This window comes from Carettochelys insculpta, chromosome 11 (genome assembly GCF_033958435.1).
Source record: "Carettochelys insculpta isolate YL-2023 chromosome 11, ASM3395843v1, whole genome shotgun sequence".
Classification (NCBI taxonomy): domain Eukaryota; kingdom Metazoa; phylum Chordata; order Testudines; family Carettochelyidae; genus Carettochelys; species Carettochelys insculpta.
In genome coordinates, this window is record NC_134147.1 from 49,506,888 (window position 1) to 49,521,946 (window position 15,059).

The 15,059-nt window shown below is 53.6% G+C and overlaps 1 protein-coding gene across 1 annotated transcript in view; it reads left to right on the forward strand.

Moving 5' to 3' along the window:
• Positions 1 to 15,059, forward strand: part of IHO1 (interactor of HORMAD1 1) — an 84,032-nt gene that overhangs the window by 29,412 nt on the left and 39,561 nt on the right. Inside the window, exons 3-4 of the mRNA XM_075005949.1 lie at positions 8,557 to 8,731; positions 14,185 to 14,342. Coding sequence (XP_074862050.1) covers positions 8,557 to 8,731; positions 14,185 to 14,342 — 333 coding nt within the window. The remainder of the gene's footprint in view (positions 1 to 8,556; positions 8,732 to 14,184; positions 14,343 to 15,059) is intronic.

The following is a 15,059-nucleotide window of genomic DNA, read 5'->3' on the forward strand; positions in this document are numbered from 1 at the left end:
CTTCTGGTTTTTGTTGTTCTTCAGCTCAGCTTAGATTACTTCCTGATAAATCATCTGCACCCTTATGTTCCCCTCTTCTAGTTAGTTTTCTTTGTAGTGAAGAAGGTATGAACAGCTACCAGTCGTATTGGAGGTGCTGTAAGAGAGTCTCCCTTCCATGCTTCTGCAGCCATATGCACCCATGGCTGCCTGGGTGCCCTTTGAGCCATTTACCATCTCTCTTCATGTCCCCACCGAGACTGGCTCTGGCTGTAGGGGTGACTCTTTCTTATGTTCTGTACAACCAGTGGGGGGTTGGTTTTTTGTTAGAAAGGAGGAGTCCAGTACGCAGCCAGCTGTCTGTCTCCCCACACAGGGGTTCCCATGGCTGGGGCTGCTGGCAGGACTCTGCATCCTGGCCGGCTCTGCACTCCACAGCTGGTGAGATTCCCCTGGTCCTGTCCAGGTCCCTAGGGCTGGGGCTGGAATTGCTAGTGGGGTTCCCAGACAGGTCCTGGGGCTGGAGCTGCCAGTGGTGCACCCAGCCCTGGGCCGGATGGGTCCCCAGGAATGAGGATGCCCAGGTGCCCTCGGCCAGATCCCTGGGGCTGGAGCTTCTGGAGTTCCCATGCCCTGGCTGGGGTTCTCGTCGCTGGGGCTGCTGGCAGGGCTCCACACCCCTGCTGGCTCCCAGCTGCAGAGCTGGCGTGGTCCCCTGCCACCCAGCCGGGGCTGTAGAGGTATCAGTAAACCGTACCAGCATGTACCAGCACAAAAAAAGCCCTGTGTACAACAGTGCCCATTTCTCCCCTGTAATATGACAGGGTTTCTGGGCACAGCTAAGGAAACCAGTTCAGGGGAAAATTGCTTAAATCCAGGCCATTTACAGCCCCGCTGGGGATTTCATCCTCACTCAGGCAAATCAAATCAGCCACAAAAGCACCTCTGCCAACCAGAAGCCACACAAGCAAACCCACAGTTTTCCCAGCTGCTGTATCAGCCCAGACCAACACCCTCCTACTCAGGTGAGTGGTTCTTAAAACCCCTTTCACAAACACCACACAGATTCTTCTGGGCCCCAGAAGGTCCAGCCATGGTCCTAGGTCTATATATACTTGGATCTTACCCAAATCACCGTGTGTTCCACTCCTTCAGATCTATACATCTAAAGGTTTATTAACGACGAAAGAACAGGGTTAGAGAGAAGAATGGTTAAAGTGATACTTTACATACATCAAATACAGTTATTGATACAGGCCAGCGATGTTTTATGCTGCTTCTTGAAAGTCTCTGAAAGCCCATCCCGTAAGGGGTATGACTTCAAGTTACATAGTCTTGGTCACTGGAGAATTGGAGATCTGGAACATGGATCCTTGGAGCAGGAACCCAGAGCCGTGTCTACACGTGCACGCTACTTCGAAGTAGCGGCACTAACTTCAAAATAGCGCCCGTCACGGCTACACGTGTTGGGCGCTAGTTCGAAGTTAACTTCGACATTAGGCGGCGAGACATCGAAGTCGCTATCCTCATCAGGAGATGGGGATAGCGCCCTACTTCGACGTTCAGCGTCGAAGTAGGGACCGTGTAGTCATTGCGCGTCCCGCAACTTCGAAATTGCGGGGTCCTCCATGGCGGCCATCAGCTGAGGGGTTGAGAGACGCTCTCTCCAGCCCCTCAGCTCAATGGTGGCCGTGTGGAGCGGCCCCTTAAAGGTCCCCTCCCCCTCCCTTCCTGTGCAGGAAGCTGAAGGAACATGCAGGCAGCAGCTCAGACACGCGGCCAGCCTGCACGTCCCTCAGCAGCCACAGGACCCTCAATGGCCGCCTGGCAGCCCCCCCAGTGCCCCCAGGGGACCCCCCCCCAAGGGGAGCCAGGGCAGCCAGCCCAGCCAGGCGGGCAGCCAGGCTGGCAAGCGGCAGCGGGGCCCCTCCTGGATGGAGGCCAAGCTGCGGGACCTGCTGGGGCTCTGGAGCGAGGAGGAGGTGCTCCAGGTAATGGGGAGCAAGAGGCGGAACGCGGATGCGTTAGCTCAGCTGGCTGACGGCCTGGCTGCCCGGGGTCACCCTGCCCGCACTCCTGATCACGTCAGGAGTAAGGTGAAGGAGCTGCGGCAGGGTTACGCCCGGGCCCGGGATGCGGCCGGCCAATCTGGGGCCGCCCCCGTCACTTGCCCCTTTTACAGGGAGCTCAGGGACATCCTGGGCCCCCGGCACACCTCCTCCCCTCTGGCCACCCTTGATACTTCGGCCGACGAGCCCCAGCAGGCCCTTCAGCCGGAGTCCGTCCCGGAGGTAAGCCCCGCACCCCGGGGCCCCCCCCTCTGGAGCCCACCCCCGGGCCATCGCGGCAGGAGGAGGAGGGGGGCTCCTCCTCCGCAGAATCCGGGCTGCAGATCCTCCTCCTGCCATCCTGGAGCAGCAGCTGGGCCTCCGCCCCCCGGGGATCTCCGGACCGTGGGAGTGGACCAACAGGTATGTACCCCCCTCTGGTGTACACCCCTGGGCTTGAGGGGCGGGGGTAATAGATATGTGTCCAGGGCCCCCCACATGCTCACATGGCCATGGCCCCAAGGACAGCATGGCCATGTCCCTCACAGCAGTGCATCAGCCCCTGCCCCCCGCACCCACCCTGCACGACAGTGCCATGCCCCATCCCCGGGGCAGGGGGGAGCGGAATCTCGAGGGGCCCCCAGGAGGAGGGGGTGGGAGACCCCGCAGCAGCAGCAGCAACAGCAGCAGCAGCAGCAGCAGCATGTGATGGAGTTGCGGGAGTGCAAAAGGGAGACTCAGGCTAGATATGAGCAACAAGAGCCGAATAGCTCCCAGGGGCAAAGGATGATCCTGGGGCTACAGCTGGCAGGTGACGCCTCTGCCCTGAACAAAGAGGAGGGAGGAGCCGAGCTGGCTTTGAAATGGTGGGGGAGGGCGGGGGCTGCAGGTAGAGGCTAGGGGAAGGGAGAGCTGGAAGGCAGCCAGCCTGAGGAGGGGGAAAGCTGCATCCCAGAGGGGCACCCCTTGGGGTCTTCTCCCCAGGACGGGTTGGAAGGACTGTCTCTTCTGACAGCTGGTGCTGTCACTCCTGGGAGAAACTGGGCATCTGTGGCCTAAGAAACCTCTCCTGTCAGACCCTGCGGAGTGAAGTGAGAGTCGCTCCCACCAGGGGATGGGGTGCAGTGCAGGGGGAGCCCTGAACCCCATCCATCACAGCAGCATCTCCCGGGGACGGGGATGGGGAACCTGCAGCACAGGGCTGGGGGGACAAAGGCCACGGCTCAGGGCCCACACTAACGCCTGTCTCCATTCTTCTTCCCCCCCTCCTCTCCTGTGTCCCGCAGCTGCACCATCGGAAGGGCCGGAAGAGAGCGCCGGCGAGGCATCAGTGGTCCTGGAGACCCCTCCGGGGCCATCGGTCCAGGCAAGCCCCTCGGCCGAGGACCGACCGGCCCCACGGTGGGCTAGACGGCGGACCCTGCGCCACCACCAGCCGACGGCGACGGATCCCCAGCTGCTGGCCATCCACCGTCGGCAGCTGGAGGTGGCGGAGCAGCGCCTGCGGGTGGAGCAACGCCGCGTTGAACTGGAGGAGCGGGCGCTGGCCTGGCGCCAAGAGGCATGGGGGGCCTACATGGACACTTTCAACCGCCTGGTGGACTACCTGGCCCCCCATGTCGCGCCGGCCGCCGCAGTGCCCGCCCTGCCTGCTCCACCCGCCACACCACCAGCTGCTCCGCACGTTGCTGTCCTGTCCGCCGTCGCCCCGCCACCCACCACCGAGGGCTGGAGCGCCGAGGGACCCCTGAAGCCATCTGAGACTTGCCGGGCATATCATCCGGTCCGCCCCGCCCCCAGCCAGCCCTGGACAGGGCTGCGGCCGCGGCGGGCTCCTGGCCGCCCACGCCCAGTGCCGGACTTTAGGGGCAAGGGGCCCGGGACGTGGCCCCCCCCTTGTATACAGTTGTGACTTATTAATTTGTGCCCCCCGTTTGCCCTGTCCCCCCCATGTAAATAGTTCTCCCCTTTATCATCCCTGGTTTTCTTTTTATTAGTGAACAAACTTTTTTATTACTATTGTTTTATTTGTACACATTACTTTTGTTCCACACATGTTGTATATAGTTTGTTCTTGTTTTATTTATAGTTAAAAAAAAAAAAATTCTAAAAGAAAAAGCAGTTTAAGTTCAGCCACAAGTGCGTGCTGTCATTTGTCCAGGAAAAGTGTGTGGGGTGGTGGTGGTTGGGTGCTCCATGGTGTGGGCGTTGGGGCAGGGAGTGTTGTGGAGGAAGGGGTGGGCAGTGGGGGGCCTGGCAGAGTTCACCCCGCGGCCTCATCATCGAAGTGGGCCCACAGGGCCTCCCGGACCCGGGTCCCTTCGGGGTCCACCTGCCAACTGGGGGCAGCGGGTGGCTGCATGTCAGCCCTGCCGGCCTCCACAGCCCAGCCCTGGAAAAAGGCCTCCCCCTTGCTCTCCACCAAATTGTGCAGGGCGCAGCAGGCACCCACAATCTGGGGGATGTTGGTGGGGCCCGCATCCAGGCAGGTCAGGAGACATCTCCAGTGTCCTTTCAGGCGGCCAAATGAGCGCTCCACCACCTGGCGCACGTGGTTCAGGCGCTCGTCGAAGCGCTCCTGGCTAGCGGAGAGATGGCCCGTGTACGGGTGCATGAGCCAGGGCCGGAGGGGGTATGCTGCATCTGCGATGACGCAGAGGGGCATGGTGGTGTCCCCCACAGGGATCTCCCGCTGGGGGATGTAGGTCCCCGCCTCCAGCCGGCGGCACAGGCCCGAGTTCCGGAAAACCCGGGTGTCGTGGGTGCTGCCAGACCAGCCCACATAAATGTCCTGGAAATGGCCCCGGCTGTCTACCAAGGCCTGGAGGACCACAGAATGGTAGCCCTTGCGATTGATGTAGCGTCCTCCACTGTGATGCGGGGCGCGGATGGGGATGTGAGTCCCATCCAGAGCCCCGAAGCAATTGGGGAAGCCCAGGGTGGCAAAGGCCGCGATGGTGGCATCTGGGTCCCCCAGCCTCACGAGCCTCTGTAGGAGCACGGCGTTGATTGCACGCACAACCTGCAGAGAAAGCACATGGGAGAGCACCAATGAGGGGTGAGCAGGGTGTGCGTGGCCCTGCCCTCCCCTGCCCTCCCCCGCCCTTCTCTGCCCTGCCCTGCCCTCCTCTGCCCTGCCCTCCCCCGCCCTCCCTTCCCCTGCCCTCCTCTGCCCGGGCCCCCCTCCCCTGCCCTGCCCTCCCCCCGTGGGTTCTCTTACTTCCATGAGGACAGCCCCGACGGTGGCCTTGCCGACACCAAACTGCTGTCCCACGGATCGGTAGCTGTCTGAAGTGGCCAGCTTCCAGACAGCGATGCCAACCCGTTTCTCCAGGCTGTGGGCACGCCGCGTGTCAGTGTCCTGGTGCCTCAGTGCAGGGGTGAGCCACTGGCATAGCTCCATAAATGTCTGCCGGCTCATCCTGAAGTTCCTGAGCCAGCGGTCGTCGTCCCACTCCTCAAGCACCAGCCGCTCCCACCAGTCGGTGCTGGTGGGGTAGCTCCACAGGCGGCGGCGTGTGAGGCGGGGGGGGGCGGGGTGCTGCAGGGTTGGGGGTTGAGCCCTGCTGCCCTGGGGGCAGCTCCTCCTCCGGTGTAGCAAGGAGGTGCTCAGCTGCCTCCCACATGGCATGGATCAGGGCGAGCCCTGCTCCTGCCGGGAGGGCTGGGTGGACCTCTGGCTGCTGCTGCTGCTGCTGCTGGGGGTCCATGCCTGCGTCGCCCAGGGTCTGTGTGCCTATGGCTCCTCAGACCGCATGCCGTGCAGGCTGAGTGTGTCTGGGAGGGGCCCTTTAAGGGAGCGGCTAGCTGTTGCCCCAGAAGCGCTAGTCCGCCCTGTGACCCTGTCTGCAGCTGTGCCGGCATCCCTATTTTGATGTGTGCTACTTTGGCGTGTAGACGTTCCCTCGCAGCGCCTATTTCAATGTTGTGTTGCGCAATGTCGAAGTTGAACATCGACGTTGCCAGCCCTGGAGGACATGTAGACGTTATTCATCGAAATAGCCTATTTCGATGTTGCTACATCGAAATAAGCTATTTCGATGTAGGCTTCACGTGTAGACGTAGCCCAGGTGAATGCTGCTAGGCCCATTTTTTCATTTTCTCCTGTGGAGGGAAAAAGTCCTTTCTCCTTCCCACCAGGCACTGGAGAGTCAGGCTCACCGACTCGAGTAGCCTGCTGTGGCACTCTGCCATTGGTTGTTGAGCTTGGCAGCCCACCCCAGACCATATAGATAATATGTGAAACGGATATCTGGCCACCCCATTCCTTAGCCCAAAGTCACCTGACCCAGGGGGGCTATTGTAGCCTGTTGCCATTGGATCCATTCCAGGGGAGAAAGCCCACGTGCCTGAGATGTGTATTGGCTGCCTTTGTTTAGTGTCTCATCCTGGCTGGGGGTGGAGATCTCATCTCCTATTGTGAATCTTAGCACTAAAACATTTCTAATAGCGCTACAGGGCTCAGATCTAGAACTCTACCTGCAGACATGGCACAGACATACGAGTAGCATGCCCAGAATCAGGGCATCCACAGCTTTCAGTACACACCTCACACGCCCCCTGCCTCCTGCCCCCGGCGCAATCTTTGGTACCAATAGATCTAATGAGCACATAAAATGGCTTCCATAGCCAAGGTAAAATCCAGTCATGTCACATCTGCACTTCTCTCTTGTTCATGCCGTCCCACTTAAGAGCCTTAGACACAGATAACATTTGAAGGACCATTGTCATCAGAGTTCGTCTCTCACTTGTTTGTCTAATCCACAAACACTACTCCTTCCCACTTCACTTTGGGTAAAGCTAAACCATCTTCACTTCTCTTGTTCCAAGTGCCGTAGTATACTAGCGTGCAGCTTTTTCTTGCCTCTGCTCCCGGCCATTTGGATTCTTGAATGCACGCAGTCAGGATTTCCTCTTTATCGACGTCAAAACCAGTTCTGCACTGTCTGCAGTAACCATCCCCAGACAGTGGTCCCTGTGTTATGCATTCCTGCGCACCCTTGCATAACTCAAATTTTGCATCAGTTGGGGGGGTGGAGCTGGGAACCAGGCGCAGCTTCTCCCCAGCTCCCCTCAGTTGGGGGAGCCGGGTGGGCAGACAGATGCGGTGGTGTGTCTTCTCCCCAGCTGGGAATAAAATGCAGTGACATTCACATCTGTACAGAAAAATGCAGTGACACTCACAGGAGGATGCTCTACTTTGTTTCTGAAGAATGCCCTCGTTTTCATATAGGGTCATAAAGAACTCATGGGTTTCTTGGGAAAGTTTAAGTGTCAGCTTCTAACGCACTGTCTCTTTCGAGGAGGCTTGGGACCAGGTAGAGTGGTGTTTTGGTTGTATCTTCTGTACCTCTGCAATATATCATGCTATCTGCAGTAGTCTACTTGTCCCCGGCCTCCTCAGCTAACCCTGAGAGGTACAACAGGAGAAGGAAATGTCGATATGCTACTCATGGTGATTTTTCTTAGTGTTTCCACCAGAAATGTGACCAGTGTCAGTCACTCTCCTAGAAGCAGTCTGCAGGACAAACCTTCAAACCCTGTAAATCCCATAGTAGAACAAGAGACCTGTTCCATCTGTGTACAGGCCCTGTTCATTCATGCCAGTCTTGTGTTCTTAGCAGCTCCCTCCCACTCCCTGGCAAGGTGCTTCTGTTAAAGGCCATTGATAGTGTTTCCCTAACCAGGGGTTGCCTCAGGATTTCCCTTAAAGTAGAGACCTCCCACCCCACCCCATTGCAAGACCAAGAGAAAGAATGTGTGGAAAGGTCTATGTGTGTTGATACTAGATTGGCACCTTTATGGTATCAGTGGCCACAATTTGAGGCTGACTGAGGTTTTTTGGACGCCGTGTGGGACTATGGATTAGTGCTTTTGTTATGAGGGGAGTTGGGTAAAATCTCTGTAAAACTGGTAGGCACAACAGCCGTCTTCATTCAGGGCAAATGTAAACCATTACTATGTGTCAGCCTTGAGCAGAAAATAAGTGAGCTACTCAGACTGTGGTTTGTAAGCCCCTGACTGCCAGTAGCCATTGGTCTGTGTTTAATAACCAACAATGCAGGATTATGTGGTGGGTAGAGCAGGTGTCATCATGAGGCTATTTTCCGAAGTGGTCTGCAGAGTTAAAATGTTGGAAAGCTATGCAGTACAGTGCTATGCAGGGCAATCTCCATTTACCATAGGCTCTGCCTCCAGTTGTGTAATGCATTTATTCTTGTAACACCTCTTATGCAGCAGAGAATTACTGTTATTTCCATTTTACAGGTGATGCACAACCAAGGCACAGAAAGGCTAAATAACTTGCCCAGGGTTACAAAGGGAGCCTGTGGCAGGGCAGGAAATTGAACTTGGGTCTCCCAAGTCTCATGCTTGTGCCCTAAGCACGGGACATTCTGTTCTTCCTTTCTGTAACACAAAGTTTGAAGGTTAAGTGACTTACAGTATTATCTAAAATGGTTTGCTATTTCATTATTTAGTCATGATTTTTCCTTGAACTTCATTCCCTTTCTGCTCTGAATTATTCCAGGACTACTAAATCATGCAGTTGGGGCAGTGCTCCTAGTGATTACTCCAGCCTCAGTGACTCTCAGTTGCTCTTTGGTTCCCAGTTCTGTCCAGAGAACTCACAGTCAGCACCAGTGCCCCTGGAATTCAGTGCACAGTCAAGACAACCAAAAAGCTCCCAGCAGAACTCTCAGGATGTGAGTTTGACTCTTGGGGTTTCTTAGCTCGCATTGTACTGCCTGGGGGGAAGTATTAACAATTCACAATGAATCAAAAGACTATACGCTCTTTAGGGTATGGCTCAGATCATCCTAAATATTTGCAGAGTTTCTTCTTCCAGTGATGCACGTGTGCATTCCACTCTTGGTGTGAACATGTTGTCCTGCAGTGGTACCTCTTCAGGCAACTTGAGCACCCTTTACTGCCTTACACCAGTGGGACCAGCATAAAGGACTCTGCTGACCCCAAGCCTCCTTAGTTCTACCTTAGCATACCTGGAACTGCTCATGTTGTTTTGCAAGTGCTTTCAGTAGGCTGTCTACTCACATATCTTAGATAAATCATTTAGCATAGTAAGAACATAAAAATAGCCATATGGGTCAGAACAGGGTTTGTTTAGCCCAGTACCCTTTCTTCCTGGTCCCAGGTTATTCAAAGAGAATGAAGTGAACAGGGCAGTTATCAGATGATCCATTCTCTGTCACCCAGTCCAGCATGTGGCATCTGGAAGATGCTGAGACTCATTATTACAGCTTTCAGTGTTTCCATTTAACTACTCAGGTATTACCACCCCTGAGGGTTTCAGTTGAGTCCTACCACCAAGTGATGTTTTGGGCACTGGGCTTCAGGCCCTGATTTCCTGCAAAGCAGGAGGATGATGTGCATGAGTGACCCCCACTCAAGCCGCTTTAAAGTGCATTGGAGAAGCTCAAATGGGAAGCATTGCCAGTTAGCAGAGACTTTAAGCCTCACACAGAGAAAGATCATGAAACCAAGCTAACGTTTCTACTCATGACAAACATAAGAATGAATGGCCAGACTTGGTCCCATCATCTAGCCCAGTGTCCTGCCTTCCAGCAGGGACTAATCCCAGGTGCCAGGAGAGAAAGAAGAACAGGTCATCCTGTCACCTGTCCCCAGATTTTGGTAAAAGCAAGGCTTGAACCCCCAGCCTGTAATGTCATAGGGTAAGCAACAGCCACCCACTGCCCATAGCCACATCTGAGGCAGCTGTGCCTGACCCTGCATCAAACACCATGGGAACAGTAGGGAGTGTGTGTCCTACAGTGGCTGAGTCCCAACATGCTCACCGTGCAGAAAGCCTACGAAGAGGCAAAAGAGGCAGACTATCGAGAGGGGAAGGTCCCCAGTACCCAAGTCTGCTAAGCGTGGGTTCAGAGTAGAGTCTGAGCTAAGTCAAAACACTCCTCTGCTTTGGCAAGGCAGAAGCTAGCACCATTGCCAGTGGAACCTAGACAGGCACCAGTGAGGGTGGAGCACGAAGGAGCACCTTCCAGATCTGTGCACTGCTCCATGCTGACACTATCTTAGTACCCCCCGTGCTGGAGGCAGGCAGGTACCTGAGCTCTCCAACCTCTGAGGGTGCTGGAGTCTCTGGCAGTGAAGTCAGCCCTGTAAGTGCTGCCAGACAAACAGGAATTAGATGTGCCAGCTGCATGTACCTCTGCTGGCTGTCAAAGGGGAAACCTGCAATGCTCACCACTCTGTGTGCTTCTCTACCTTAGCACTGGCCATGGGCACTATTTGGAACTGCACCTCTATCGTGTTCCTTTGTCTCCAATCATCAGAGGCACTGCTACACTACAAAAGACCACTGCCCAGGAGTACCAATGAGTGTGTGGCCAGGAAGCCGCCATGAGCTTACACCTGTCCACTAGCGTTTTTGGTATCTCTAGGGCTTTCCCCTAGTTTCCATATCCTATTCCAGGCATTTCTATTTGAAGGGCCATCCCTCGGGGGGCACAGGGCCTGGGATGCTCCTCTATTGCCTCAGGCCTCATCCCTTCCCTACCTCTTCCTGCCCCTTCTCTGCAGGGTTAGCCCAACCCCTGCTGCTGGTGTGACACCAACAGGTGGAAGTGAATCTGGGACCTTGGCAATAAGGGAATTTCAAAGTCTGGGGTTTATTTTGAAGTGCCCACGTCTACGTGGCCAGTTTGCATTTCAAAAGCAGCACTTCCGAAGCACGACTGGCTGCCATTATGCTAATAAGGTGCTGAATATTCATATCAGTGCCTTATTAACCAGTTCTGATCTGTGTCATTAAATGCCCCTCCAAAAGGGAGGGACGTGTGTAGACACGGCCTTGGAGTTGTTAAAGATGGTTGCCTAAGCCTGGACAAACAGATAGAGGAAGTAAAACAATCCTCCTACTGCCTGATTGACATTTTGACACAACAGATCCTTTCACATTGACTACACCTCTCAATGAGGCCATTATGGCTCCATTAAGGCACTGTGGCAGATCCCTGGCCGCCACTTTCTAAAGAGCTGATTCCAAATCTTGTATGCTCTCTGAGGGTATGAATTCCTATCCTCACCAGACCCAGGCATCTGGTAGCATCTGCCACCAATTAGAGTGAAGGACAGGGGCATCAGCTGTAACCCCAAAATGAAAATACTCTAAACAAAACAAAAATCCCTGGGCCTGTTTGGTAAAATGTTTATTCCATTGGGGGTTGCAACTCAACATCGCTAACAGCTTGCCCTTTTGGGCAGATGTGACTTTAAGGTGTAGGACTCCATGCTAAAATTTAAAGACCTGCTGCCCGAAGATGCAGACAGCAGTTTTCCCCACTTGTGGATGAGTGAAAATTGGTGGTGAGGACATTGCAAGCTGCTCTCGGTACAGCTGTCTAAGCTGCCAGGTCAATGGTTTTGGCAGTGACCTTGTGTAGGAGCTCCTGAATGCACTTCTCTCAATTCTTGCAGAAGGTCCAACAGGACCTGCTCTATGGGAGATCAAATGCTCTTGGGAGCAAACTGATGCTAAGCTCCATGGTTTATGAGACTCAAGGGAAACCCTAATATCCCTCAGGCTGTACACCCCAGCCTCTTCCAGGAAGCACTTCAGACCTCAACAATCCCCCTGCTCTTCTGGTCCAGTTATCTGAGAGTACCATTTATAGGCAGAGGGCTCCTCTGCCTCTCCATCAATGACTTACAGGGCCATCCGGAGGTGGGACCTGGCACAACCGCCCACCAGTGCCACAGGTGTGGGACCTGGGGTAAATCCCCGCAGTGCCTCAGGCCCAGCACCTTGTTTTTGGGCACAGCTAGAGAAATTAATCCAAGGTATCTTTGCTTAAAACCAGGCTACTTATAGCACCAGGCTGGGATTTCCTTCTCACCAAGGCAAATCCAGTCAGCCACAAAAGTACCTCTGCCAACCCCACTGGCCAGCCAGAAGCCACACAAGCAAACCCACCAACTTCCCAGCTGCTGTACCAGCCCAGACTAACAACCCTCAAATTCAGGTGAGCAGTTCTTAAACCTACTTCACCAGCACCATGCAGATTCTTCCAAGCCCCAAAGGGTCCAGCCACAGTCCCTGGTCAATATACATTTGGATCTTACCCAAATCACCATGCTCACCAATCCTTCAGAGCTAAATAACTAAGGGTTTATTAACAGAGCAGAAAGAACAGGGTTAGAGAGAAAAATTGTTAAAGCAATACTTTGCATACATCAATTACAGCTATTGATGCAGACCAGTGATGTTATTTGCTGATTTTTGGCAGTCTCTTTCCGTGTCTACACAAGCCCCAAACTTCGAAATGGCCATGCAAATGGCCATTTCGAAGTTTACTAATGAAGTGCTGAAATACATATTCAGTCCCTTGTTAGCATGCGGGCAGCCGCGGCACTTCGAAATTGACGCGGCTCGCCGCCGCGCGGCTCGTCCCAACGGGGCTTCTGATCGAAAGGACCCCGGCTACTTCAAAGTCCCCTTATTCCTATGAGCAGATGGGAATAAGGGGACTTCGAAGTAGGTGGGGTCCTTTCAAAAAGGAGCCCCGTCGGGACGAGCTGTACGGCGGCGAGCCGTGTCAATTTTGAAGTGCCGCGGCCGCCTGCATGCTAATGAGGCGCTGAATATGTATTTCAATGCTTCATTAGTAAACTTCGAAATGGCCATTTGCATGGTCTTTTTGAAGTTTTTAGCTAGTGTAGACATAGCCTCTGAAAGTCTGTTACAGGTTAAATAGTCTTGTTTACTAAAGAACTGTAGATCTGGCCAGCTGTAGTCAGCATGCAGGAACATGAATTCTTGATACAGTAGAATCCCGAGATACGCACACTCAAGTTACACATATCTCAGTTTAATGTGGCTCAGGATGGTGGGGAGCTGGTGTCCAGCTCTGGGCTGCCCGCCACTCACGGGAGTTGGAAAGCTGACCAGCTCTGAAGCACTGATCAGTTTCCTGTCTCCTCTGAGCAGCTGGGAGCCAGGCTCTAGCTCCCCACCACTCACAGGAGCAGGGAAACTAACCAGCACTTCAATGCTGGTCAATTTCCTGTCTCCAGTGAGCAGTGGGGAGATGGGAGCCAGGCTCCAGCTGCCACAGGAATGGGGAAACTGACCAGTGCAGCAGTGCTGGTCAGTCTCCTGGCTCCTGTGAGTGATGGGCAGCCCAGAGCCTGGCTCATGGCTGCCCAACAATCACAGGAGTGCTGGTCAGTTTCCTGGCTCCCCTGAGTAACACGAAATTTGACTGACTCAGGATTGCAACCTCCATGTAAGTCCGGGGTCTACTGTACAGGGACAAAAGACTTCTCTCCCCAAGATGGACGCTGTCAGGTCCACCTCATGGCTGTCTCTTGTGTCCAGAGACAAAGCCCTTTCTCCTTCCCATGGGCCCTTGAGTGTCAAAGTCACCTGACCCAGGTGAGTGGCTGTGGCAAACTGCCATTGGTCGCTGTTTTGCCAGCACGCCCTGGTCATTGACATGGAGTGGATGTCTGGGCATCTGATTTCAGTTCCTTTGCTCAGCATAGGTCACCTGACCCGTGGGCTTCATTCCTTTGACAAGTCCCACATTTCTGGGATGTGGATTTGACTGGCTAAGCCTCTGGCTTCCATCCCATTGTTTAGCCCAGGATTCTGGTTGGGGGCTGCGTTCACACCTCCTGTGTGAAGGTTAGCACTAAGACATTTTCTAGTACAGCTACAGAGCTAAAATCTATAACTTTATCTACCAACATAATACAGACATATAAGTCGTATACGTAGATTCAGGGCATCCTCAGCTTTTATTAGACACCTCACATGGCCCCCCCAGCACAGTATTTGGGGCCAATAGATACACTGCGCACATAAAATGCATTCCATATCCAATATAAATATCCAGTCACGTGACACTGCTGCTTTAGCCTGATAGGAATATAGCCGACCTTCTTTCCCTTCTGCATGAAGTTGAAGTAGCTACTTCATGTGAACCAATAATCTCATGAAATTCTTAATCTGTCTGTCCAGTTCAACTTGTCGCACCCAGCTGTTATGATCTACAGGTTCTAAGATTGCCCCATGGTCTTCAGAGAACTTGGTGCATGAATGTTTGTCATAATTAACATTCTGAATATTTTTATAACTTAAATTTTGTCATATTTTTCCTTTTTCACACAACAGAGTGAGCCCAGTATTTTTACCAAGTACCAGACAAAACCACAGTTGTTTGGTGGTGATGAAAAGGAAAAAGGTCCATTTAATTTTGGTGTTGGACAGCTCAAGAATGTCTTGGAGCAGTTTGAAGTGAATAAGAAAAACGTAAAGGACAAACATGACAGGTATGCAAGAATCCATTGCAAACTGTGACTAGGAAGGCAACTGGCATTCTCATAGTACAAACAACAAGTAACATGACCAAGCTCCATACTCCTGCAGGAAAGTTGTCATTTCTGTTTGTAGATGTTCTCTCATTGGAGAAGTCACAGTATGAGAGAGTGTTATACTTACATAAGGAGGGTCTGAATTAATTCGTCCCTGATAGCTAGCTGGGGGGAGAGAGAGAGATCTCAGGAGCAAACTTATTTACATGAACAGCCCTACTCTGCCCACATGTCTAGCAGACAGGAGTTGTGTAACTCCAAATGATCAGCTTTAGCTGGTGTTGAGTTACAAGTCACTTTAGAATCACATTAGGGAGGGCGGGAGGGAGACTTTGCTTCACTCTGGACATGTGCCCACAATGCTACATGACATCTGGAGAAGCATCTCAGCTGGTGCTGGATGTGGTGCAAGGAATGCCAGAGCTGGAAGTCCCAGCGCCACAGGGGAAAACCACAGAGGCAGAATCATCACTCAGAGCCAGAACCACGTTGGAGAGGGCGCTGAAGGATGCCATTGGCTGCCAGTGCGTAGAAAAACTGACACAGAAGAGGGATCTCGGCAGGGCTTTCCAGGTCATGTGCAAATGGCACCCAGCAACCACTTCCTCCCTGGGGCAGTTTCACCTCAATTGCTGGTTGGAGGCTCATCCACTGGACCCAACTCAACTGCATGGA